Source organism: Pteropus vampyrus, unplaced genomic scaffold (assembly GCF_000151845.1).
Source record: "Pteropus vampyrus isolate Shadow unplaced genomic scaffold, Pvam_2.0 Scaffold993, whole genome shotgun sequence".
In the NCBI taxonomy this organism is placed as follows: domain Eukaryota; kingdom Metazoa; phylum Chordata; class Mammalia; order Chiroptera; family Pteropodidae; genus Pteropus; species Pteropus vampyrus.
Window position 1 is genome coordinate 9084 of NW_011889774.1, and position 11153 is coordinate 20236.

Consider the following 11153-nt stretch of genomic DNA (forward strand, 5'->3'; position numbering starts at 1 on the left):
GTGGTCCAGGCCATGGTAGAAGCAGCTCAGTTCTGTTCTCTGGGCCTGAGACTGGGCAGGTTTCCTCCCAGGCTTCTCTTATCCCCTTGCTGGAGACAGTTGCTGGGTATGCAAATCAAGTCACGTCAGGGGTATTGCCTGAGGAGCTTGTGGTTTCAGTGAGGAGCTTCGCCTCAAGGGACACAGAAAGGGGAAGAGTGGTCCCTGTGGACATCACCCTCAGCCCAGGGAATTCTAATCCACTGTCTGGTGCCATAGTCTGGGGCTAACACATCTACTGCAGACTTCTCATGGCCTCAGCCCCGGGTAGATCTGGTCATTGAGAGTTAGAGGTGACGTGTCTGCATGTTCTGAACACATTATAGAATGGTGACTATAGAGGTGACCATACGAGCCTTAGGTCAGTGCAGTGTCCCACCCAGATCACAGTCTGTGAGCATCAGAACCTGAGCTCATTCCCACCTTGCCCAGTGTGCACAGACTCTTTAGGAGCCACTGAGGTGCAGTGAGTTTCTGTCCTTGGTGAGAGCTCCTGGGGCAGGTCGTAGATGCTGTGCCTCTGTACCCCAACCCTAACGCAGTGTGCACAGGGACAGATCTTGTTGTTGAGAAAAGTTGAAGAGGAACAGAATTTGAGCACGAATGGAGTGGGCTGCAGAGGAATGAAATACCTGGACCTACGCTAGAGGAACAGGCAGAGTCTACATAAACACATCTGACAGACATGCTGTCAGAAGTTTACATAAAAGACGATAGTGTAGAAAACATACATTTTTTTTCCAGGTATGAGGTGATGGTTAACAACCCTCCTGCATGTTCGAATCCCTTATGCCCAGGCCCACCCCACCTCCAGATGTCTTTGCCAGCTGGTCTCTGCTGCCCTCTGGTGGCCGCTAAGAATCGACTGTGTTGATGCAGTGGCACCCTTGCTTGGTACAGTTGTTTGTAAATTCAGAACCTACGATTCAGGTTCTGATTCCCTGACCCATGGACTGCTGGCCCAGGGGAGAAATTACTGTCTTTTATGCCATCCCTGCTTTTCTCAAGGCCAAGCTTGGAGGCTCAGATCACCCATGAAAATATGATCAGGTTCATTTAGAGGAGGAGGGGGCAGGACTTACCTGAAGCATCACTGCAGGTATCTCTGGGGTGGTGGGTGGTCATGGGTGAGATTCTGAGTCTTGGAACAGGGAACACAGGACTCAGTGGCTGCCTCTCACTGGTGCCATCTGCTGGTGTAGGGCCCACAGAGGGCGGTAAATGCTTCTGCTCTAAGACAGAGACAGGAGAACACTCACCCAACAAACATTGATTCAACCCACTTTGTCTGGAAATCACTTGAATGGGACCATTGTGTGCTTGGGGCAGCATAGCAAACACACTTGTTTTATTGACACAGCAAGCAGACCCCCCACCTTCTCTCTGTGTCTTGTCTTTCATATTTGTTTCGTAGCCAGACAATTGCTAATCTCAGCTCCCTATTGGCCAAGATTGACCTTGTGGCACAGTGTTGGTCCATGGATGTGTCAGTCGGCTGAGCTTCTTTCCAAGAAACTTTCGCTCTTGTGACGTAAATAAACAGACTAGATTTATGCAGTGCCTTTCCTCTGGAACCTGGATGGGATAGCTGGAGCTGCAGCAGCCATCCTGAGCTCTGTCTTCAAAAAGAATGAAAGCGAAGCCTTTACAGTAGTGATGGTGGACCAGATAGTGAGAAAGATCCGAGACCTCAGTGGATTGCTGAGGATCTGGAGAACAACGAACTGACTCCAAACTTATTATTGCAGGAGAAAAATAAGCTCCTGTCTATTGGTGCCTCTGATTGTTATGTGTGTGTTCTGGCATTCAAAACGTTCCTGAATAATGAGGGTAATAATTAGCACACGTCAGTCAATCACACCAAATGATGATAAGGGAATAATTGAGTGGCTCTTGGTGAAGTGCAGATAATTGGTCGATACCGAGCAAAAAATGACAGGCAGGTACTGTGTGGTGTGAGGCTGAACGAGTCCTCTCCGGTGAGGTGTCACTGGAGCTCTGTCAGGATGGGAAGATGAACAAGGAACAGGAAGTGTGTTTGGGGAGAGTGGAGTCAGTGCCCTGTGGGGAGCATCTGGTTGGTCCGAAAATGAAAGACAGTGAGAAAATGTTATTTTCCTTTCTCTTTTGAAAGATACTATCCATTGGGTGAAGACGTAAAAGTAGACAGAGTTTTTCTTGTTTTCATTGTGTTGTTTTGTTTTTGCTTTTATTATTCTGGAGACATCGCTCTACTCTCTTCTATATGTGATGTTTGGTAGGTTAGTCGACTCTGCTTACTCTGCTCCCTCTCTGCATGGAACCTGTGTCCTCTCTCTGACTGGTTTTATGATTATCCATTCGACGCTGGTTTAAGGAATTTGATTATGATGCGATGATGAGCTTCCTTCCCTAAAGGGTCTGATTCCTTCTTCAGGAGCCCATCTTGGTCCCCAGGCAGCCTGGTCTCTCCTGTAACCTAAGTCCCTCCCTCTGGGGTCACAGTGGGGAGCCATGCACACGGTCCCCAGAGTTCTTCCTGACCCCCTGCACATTCTGTAGTGTCCCGTGTGAATATCACCATACTGTACATGTCCAAAGTCAACCACTTTGTCTTGCCCTATGCACAATGTCACCTTCATAGGTGAGTGTAAATAACTATGACAAAAGTTGTTTTAAATGAGGTACTGTTTTTTTTTGTATCTGGGAGTTTGATCGAAATACTTTTATTTTCTTCGTGTCCTCGCTTAACATGTTCAATTATTCGTACTTAGCATGGGTGCAGCACAACAAGAAAAAAAAAAACCGTTTTACCTGAATATGCAGCCTCCTGCTTGTCCTACGGATTTCAGACATGCCAATCAGAGAGTTGCATGAGCCAACTCCTTAAAATCTCAATCCATGTATTTATCTACCCCAGATATTAGCTAGACTACATAGGTAAGTTTCTCTACATAAAGAAACATATATATCCATATTCATATCTGTATCTATATGTGTTCTCTATCTATGTTCATAACCGTATTCATAGGCATATGCATGTCTATACCCATATCCATATCCACATCCACATCCATATCCACATTTATATCTATGTCTATCTCCTATTGGTTCTGTTTCTCTGGAGGACCCAACAAACAAACCTGATTGGTTACGACTTAATTGTTCAAGGTTTATTTTAATGGTAACTTATCCAGCACTAATTTGTCCAGGTCCACCTTGCCGTGATGTCATGTCACTTCACACAGAGGATGAGAATATCTTCACATGTTTTTCCACCACCAACGGTTACGCTATATCACTGTCAAAAATTCGATTTAGATATTCATGAAAAACCACTGCGTATTGTTATTAAGTTTTGATTTACACACAATGACGTTAATTACGGACATTAACATAAGGCAGACGATTCTCTATTTATCCATGTAGTCACCAGATGTGACGCTTTACGATCACTGTGTAGATGGACATTTCTATCTGGCATCATCTTCCTTCTGTCTGAGGTGCCTGTTCCTATTTTCCTTGATGTTCTACTGGTGATAAATTCTGTAAGTTTCTGCCTGTTTGGAAAAGTTTTCTTTTGCTTTCATTTTTAAAGGATATTTTCACTTCATAAATTCAAAGTTTAGAGATTTTTCTTTAAAAAAACATTTTTTAAAGCTTTTCTTTTCAGAGTTGTGGCTCCACTGTCTTCTTACTTGCTTCGCTTGAGTGAGAAATCGGCTTTTTCCACGAGGTTTATGCATCTGCATGTGACATTTGTTTCCTCTCTGGCTGTTTCTACTATTGTCGCATGGTCACTGGTTTTTGTGAATGTAACTCTGAGTGTCTCTGCTCTTTTCTCCCGTTTCCTGCTGTTGAATTCGGTTAAGTTTCTTGAATATTTCAGTCATTGTTTTCTTCAGTATTGAAACATTTGGGGCCATTGTTTCTTTAAGCATTTTTTTCTATTCACTCCTGTTTGTCTTCTCTGCTCTGGGACTCCAAATACATGACTCTCGGGCTAAATGAAGTTGTCCTGCAAATCACTGAGCCTCACTGCTCACCGCTTTCCATCTTTTTTATTTCTTCACTGTTTTGAATAGTTTCTAATTTTATGTCATTAAGTTCAGCAAACTCTTCTTCTGCAGTGTCTAAACAGTTGCGAATCTCTAATGTGCATTTTTATACTTCGACACTACAACATTCATCTCTGAAAGGTGAGATGTGGTCGTTTTAAATGTAGTTGAAGTCGGCACTTAGCGTGTTCAATCATTCCACGAACGCTTTAAACAAAGGGACTCCTTGTGCAGTATTAATTTTATGTACTATCTCCCAGTGAACCCTCTGCAGAACAAGTCTGGAGGGCAAGGAAAACAGGGCCGCCTGGGGATCTCAGATCTGGGAACCTGGGCCAGACGTGTCATGTCTCACCCTCTGAGGGCTGGAGGAGAATGTGACAGTGACGGGGAAGGGAATCTGTGTCTCACCCGCCCATGTGCCTATGTCACTGTGTGTTTCATCACTGGCAATATCCACACCTCACAGTAATAGTCAGCCTCGTCCTCGGCCCGGGTTCCGCTGATGGTCAGGGTGGCAGTGTTCCCTGAGGTAGAGCCAGAGAATCGGTCAGGGATCCCTGAGGGCCGGTTGCCAAAATTATAGGTGACCAGCACAGGGGCCTGGCCTGGCTTCTGCTGGTACCAGTGCATATAATTACATTCTCAGTGATATCTGCAGAGCAGATGATCCCGGCCATTTGTCCCAGAGCCACAAACACTGAGGGCGGCTGGGTCAGCTCATAGGAAACCATGGAACCTGCAAGAGATAAATAGAAAGAGTTGAGGATAAAGGGTCCGGTTCCAGAGGTCCAAAAGGGTTCCGATCTGGGCTGAGCTCAAGGTTTGGCAGAGCTCCAGGTCAGGATCCTATGGGGGCTGAGATGTAGACAGAGCCTCGGGGTCAGCACCTGTGCAGAGAATGAGGAGAGGGAACAGTACGGGTTCCAGGCCATGGTAGGGTCTCCTCAGAGCTCTTTCTCCTGAGACCTCACTGGCCTCCCCCAGCCCCCTCTTATCCCTTTCTCATTCCTTTGGGGTGGTGATGATTTAGTGTTTATGCAAATGTACTCCTCATCTGGGTTTCTTTTTTTACTTTTTTTAAAATTTACGCCCATAGCACCTGGTCTTCCTAGGTGGTCTCCTATCCAAGTACTAACCAGGCCCGACGTTCTTAACTTCCAAGATCAGACGGGATCAGGCTTGTTCAAGATGGCATGGCCCCAGACTCATCTGGGTTTTGTAAGGGAGGAAGTAGCAGATTTCATTCTCACCAGCTAGAGGGGGCAGGGCAAGTGACTGAGGAGGAAGGAGTAGAGTTCCCCAGCTGCTTCTAAGCTGCTTCTAAGAAAATCAACCGTAGACTCTACCTTTTCTGATCACAGTCACCTTCCTGGGGTGCAAAAACATGGCCACTGTCCAACCCTTTGGGCCTGCGATCTGTCCTGGGCTGGTTCAGCACGGCTGTGGGCATTCCAGGAGCCTGGCCATGGGCTAACCTGGGCCAACTGAGAGATAAGTAACAATCCCTGATTCAGCAGCTGGTGGTCAGTGGGCCCTGTCCACTTCCTCTTTCTCCTTCACATCCTCTCTGTGACCCCCATACATATTTTACTTCCATCTTTTGACATATCCTTAGACATGGTTCTATTTGTTAGGATATTTGTTCATTGTCTCAAGTATGATTGTTTTCTTGTTAAACATCCACTTGCTTTTGAAGTTTCACACCAATTCCTAGTCTCATTTGACACTTATGACATCCCCCACCCACAAGAATGCCCAGGTCAACAGCTGGGACCAGGCTTCCCTGATGCATTGTTCAGATGAGGCATCCACTGTGTCTGTGTCCCATCAGAGTCCTGTGGTGACACTGTGTGAATCTGACCTTCAGAAGTGGTCCATTCAGCCTGAGGAGAAGAGACGCACTGTCTCGATTTCCTTCTGTGGGCTGAACCTTGGACGGAGCTAATTTGCAGGCTAGACTCCCTCTGAGGCTCCACCCTGGCTGCTCTGGCTGCAACTCTGCTGTCCCCTGCTGGTGGAGAAGTGCTCAGACAAGAGCTTCCCTCTTGTGGGTCACACCAAACCACCTGTCACCTGAGAGGGCGTGGTCTAGAGAATCCAGCCCTCTCTCTGTGCCACTGTGACCCCCGCCTTGCGCTGCCCAGTCCAGTACAGAAAGGTGCAATGAGGGCTTTGGGAAGTGGCCGGCAAATTACCGTAACCATGTACCAGGGTCGAAATGCCCTTTCTTTACCCTTTGTTTTTATTAGAAGAATGCAGAGTACAAGATAAACTGTATGTCTCCTAAAAAATAGAAAAATGTAGAGAAATCCGTGTGACACCTTGTAGGCCACCTCATTTCCTCTGTGTTTTGGAAACAAGACTGTTGCTTTTTCCACTCATATATGAGCAGCTCAGCTATGTTATCACCCGGAACGGTTGAACTTCTTGCACTAAAGCTCTAAACTAAAGTTGAGCATGTGTATCATCATCATCACCATCATCATGACCACAGTCCTCATAGTCATTATCACTAATATTATCTCCAATTCATCACAAACCTCTCACAGTTCACGGGGTAGGAATTCCGCACTAGACTTGACTGCCATTTTGATGACCTGGGAATCTCATGCTATTTAGAATGGACCATATCCATCACCCAGAAGCATTATCTGTACTGAGCTCCTGTCCTTGAACTCCTCAGAGAAAGGACAGAAGATTCCTAGACCTGGGGGTCACTCACTGGGACTCCCATTGAGTCCCGTTTCTGGAGTATGGACCATTTAATTGGGAAAATTGAGCTTCTGAAAGTCATTATTGCTTTTCTCATTACATAAGATGTAAAGTTTAGGCCCAGAGGGATTCACAGAAAACAGAGAAAAGTTGGGGTGAGGTCAGAAGAGAAACCCAGCGGTCCTGGATTCAGACCTTGGCTCTTTAGGGCAGCGCTTGATCAGGGCAGGAGGGAGGGAGAGTGAGGGCCGGGCTGGGTGGCAGGGCTTGTGTCTCCCTGGCTAATTGCTGTCCCCATCATGGCCTGGCCATCAGAGGAAGACACCTTCGTTCTCAAGTGGAGGTGTGAGCAGGCCTTGCCCAGCTTAGAGCTGGAGAATCTATGGGATGGTGGAGGTAGCTGTGTTAGTGAATGGTCCTGGCTTACGTCCTGTTGGCTCTGCCCTGCAGAATTGTTTTGTCATCCCTCCCGACAGGTGGGATTATCAGGTGTGTCATAAGCACTCCACTGAGAGCAGCTGAGTTTTCATGAGACCTCAGATCAGCAGGTTCAGGGACTTTAGGACTCTTTCACAGGGTCCTACCTCCTGCAGCATCCCCCAGGCTGAGCTCAGGGTCAGGGCCAGGCTCAGGGTCCCATGGGGCTGAGTCTGGGGAAAGGACCTGGGAGGCAGCACTGGAGTAAACAGGGAGGAAGAAGAGCACGAGATGGGTGGTCATGCTGGGGACACCCTAGAGCTCTGACTCATGAGACCACGGCTGGACATGTGACCCCAGCCTCCCTCACACATGCACTCGTCCCCGTGGATATGGTCTTTCTAGGCTGATGGAGAGAGCTGTCTAGGCTTCTGTGTGGAGTGTATAGACTTGATTCATATGGATTTCTGTTTGCCTCTTACTAATAGCTCATAGGGGAGGGATTGTCACTCTTTTTTGAAAAATCTTAACGTGTATGGGGAGAGAAGGGAGAAGTGAAGGGTCTTTTTATAGCTGTTATTCGTGAAATGAGCATTGTGGATGATTCTTTTCATTTTTTTCATGGGAAAGTGAACATAATATGAAATTTCCATTTCATTATTTTAAACTGTGCACCTCATCTGTCTACATCCTCTGTGTGACAACCGTAAATGTTTTTGTCTTACATGGGGAGCAGAATCGGGGCCGCAAACTTAACCGGAACTTGCATTGAGAATTTTGGGTCTTTTATTGACAGTAGTTTTTTGTCTGCAGCCTCTGGTTGGGTGTTGCTTTGAAATTTAATCTGAAAATCTCTGCCTTGGAATTGTGTTTAGAGCATAGCCTGAATATGATTAGTAATATCGTTTAATTATATCATCTTGCTACATTTTATTCGTCCCATCTTTTCCATGTTCCCTTTTGCTCTTTAATCTCTGTTTTTTATTAATTGATCCTCTTTTGTGATTGAATTTTATGTCCATTTTAGTTATTAGTTATAAGTCTTTGCCATGGTTTTGTCTGTAACTCGTGAAAGTCTCCATTGAGGTGATGTTATATCATGTTACACAGTGTATGGAACTTTTTATTTCTGTGTCTTTAAGGTTTTTTATTTTTCATTTCGCAGTCATTGTCATACATGTTACTTTTACGTACCTTATAAATTCTAACATACATATTTGTTATATTTATCTTTCGATTAATTTTAAAAATTAATTTTTGAAGTTATTTAAATAACAAAGAGTCTTAATGTTTGTTCTTTGAGGCAGCATTTCTAAGGTTTACTTTTATTTTTGCTGATTCATACTTTTTCCACTATCTTTTCTTCTGCCTGAAGGGTGCCCGTTATTATTGCTTGTATTATAATTCTGCTGATGATTAATGCTGCCAGTTATCGTGTATATGAAACTTTTAATTTAGTTTAATAGTTTATTTACTCCTGTGACTCACTGATTCTCTTTTCATTTTTAAAGTCTTTTTCTCTCTGTGTGTGTGTGTTTTAATGTGCGGTCTCTGTTGCTTTGGCTTCGAGTTCACTAATCTCTTCTTCTGCAGTATTGCATCCGCTGTTCATCTCTACCCTTGTATTCTTCATCTGAGACATGGAGTTTTCATCTCCTGATGTTCGATTGGGATCTTTTTCTGTTCTTCTCTGTCTTCTTGTTACCTGTTTGGTCATTCAGACTAAATCTGAACTCAAGACTGCAACTGCAACTGTTCCTTAAATATCCAGGCTTCTCACCAGGCTTTGAACCATGCATTTCAGATACACCAGCCCCACAATTGCATGAACTATTGCTTAAATTACGTCTGTCTCTCTCTCTGTCTCGCACCCTTCCTCCCTCCCTCCCTCCGTCTCTGTCTGTCACTCTGTCTCTGTCTCTGTCTCTATTTCTCCCCGCTTTCTCTCTCATCTGTATACTTTTACAAATATAGTAACGTATTGTTATTTTTTTCCTTTTAGACAATTGACTACATTTTAGACATTAACAAATAAAAATATTTCTATATTTACCCATGCAGTTACCATATCTAATGTTTTATATTTATTTGTATAGATTCACATTTCTGTGTCATTAAAGAGAAATTTGAACACAGTAACGGGGTGTCCTTTACTGTTTCTGCTGTTCAGACCTGCCAGTGATCAATTCTAGAAGATTTAGCATTTTGATAATGTATGATATTGCTTTCTTTTTTTGAATGATATTTATTGGGTAAAGAAATCAAACTGACAGTTTTTCTTTTAGTATTTTAAATGTTGCTCCGCAATCTACTTGCTTGCACAGCTTTAATGAGAAATCTCATCTCATCGTGACCATTGTCCCTCTGTACACAAAGTGTCTTTTTTCTCTGGCTTCTTTTAACAGCGTCTCTTCATCATTGATTTGTAGCAATTCCACAAGGTGTGTGTTGGAGCCACTTCCATGTTTCCTGAGGCTGAGGTTCGTTGAGTTTCCTGGATATATTTGTTTACAGTCTCCGCAAAATTGGAAATTAATGCCTATTATTTCTTCCAATCCTTTTTCTATTTATCAACTCCTTCTTCTTCTTGTCTCCCTCAGGGACCCAAATTACACAGTATTTAGGCTGTGTGAAGTTCCCCTACACTACCTGAAGCTTCATCAGTTTTCAAGTCCTTTTTCTTTCTGTGTTTCATTTTGAAAGTTTCATTCACCATCAGTTTCACTAATTTCTTTTGAAGCATCTACTGTGACATCAGTCTCATTCTGTGTTTTTTTAAATCTCAGACCATGTATTTCATCTTCATGAAATTGATTATATACTTTTACAATGTCTTATTTACTGTTCCTAATGTGTTCAAACTTATCTCTACCCACATGCAAAAAAATGAAATATAATTAAAATGATTGTTTATGTATCCTTCGTTGGTACAGCTTCTAGAGAGATGTTGAGGGCTGGGAGGAGGGGGAAGCCTGGAATCTGAGATCTGGGGACCTGGGCCAGACCTGCTTATAGCATTGTCAACAATGCTTCCGGGTTTGCAGGAGTGTGTGACACAGATGGGGCAGACAGTTTTTGTCTCACTTCCCCATCTGCCTGTGTCACTGTGAGCTTTATCACTACCATCCCACACAAAACAGTAATAGTCAGCCTCGTCCTCGGCCCGGGCCCCGCTGATGGTCAGGGTGGCTGTGTTCCCTGAGTTGGAGCCTGAGAATCGGTCAGGGATCCCAGAGGGCCGCTTGTTATCGTTATAGATGACCAGCACCGGGGCCTGGCCTGGCTTCTGCTGGTACCAGGAAGCAATTTTACTTCCAATATTGTTTCCTTCACAGGTGATCCTTGCTGTCTGTCCTGGAGCCACGGACAGTGAGGGTCGCTGAGTCAGTTCATAGGACGCCACGGAGCCTGCAAGAGAGAAAAGGAGAGGTGGGCTTCCAGAGCTGAGTCTCATCTCCAGGAGATACAGTCTGCCTGGCCTGGACCAAGCTCCAGAGTATCACTGAGCCCACAGGATGCCCTAATATCCCTATCTATTCTAACACCTACAGCCCTAGGACCGGACTGGAGGATGGAGCTTCTGCAATGAAAAGCCCTTCATGCTCTGGCAGGTGCAACCCTTCAGGGCTCACATAGAGCCAGTGAGCACAGTGGGGTATTTTAGCCCAGCCCAGGCCCTCATTCTGTAGCAGAGTCATTAGCATCCTGTCCACTCTGGCAGCTCCCTGCTGAGACCAAGGACAGGGCCTGGCCTATCCTGAGCCCTAAGGCAGAGGTTGGGTGTGAGCCTGGATGCAGCACCTGTGCAGTGAGCAAGGAGGCCAAGGAGGAGTGGGGTCCAGGCCATGGTAGAAGCAGCTCAGTTCTGCTCTCTGGGCCTGAGACTGGGCAGGATTCCTCCCAGGCTTCTCTTATCCCCTTGCTGGAGAGAGCTGCTAGGTATGC

The 11153-nt window shown here is 45.1% G+C and overlaps 2 gene segments (V, D, J or C); both read right to left on the reverse strand.

Moving 5' to 3' along the window:
• Nucleotides 1-4499: 4499 nt before the first annotated feature.
• On the reverse strand, nucleotides 4500-5529 carry LOC111734359. The segment is given in 3 exon segments: nucleotides 4500-4815; nucleotides 4967-5019; nucleotides 5426-5529. Coding segments are annotated over 3 exon segments (473 nt in total).
• A 1798-nt stretch (nucleotides 5530-7327) lies between these two features.
• On the reverse strand, nucleotides 7328-11073 carry LOC105310031. The segment is given in 3 exon segments: nucleotides 7328-7467; nucleotides 10293-10616; nucleotides 11010-11073. Coding segments are annotated over 3 exon segments (510 nt in total).
• Nucleotides 11074-11153: the final 80 nt, after the last annotated feature.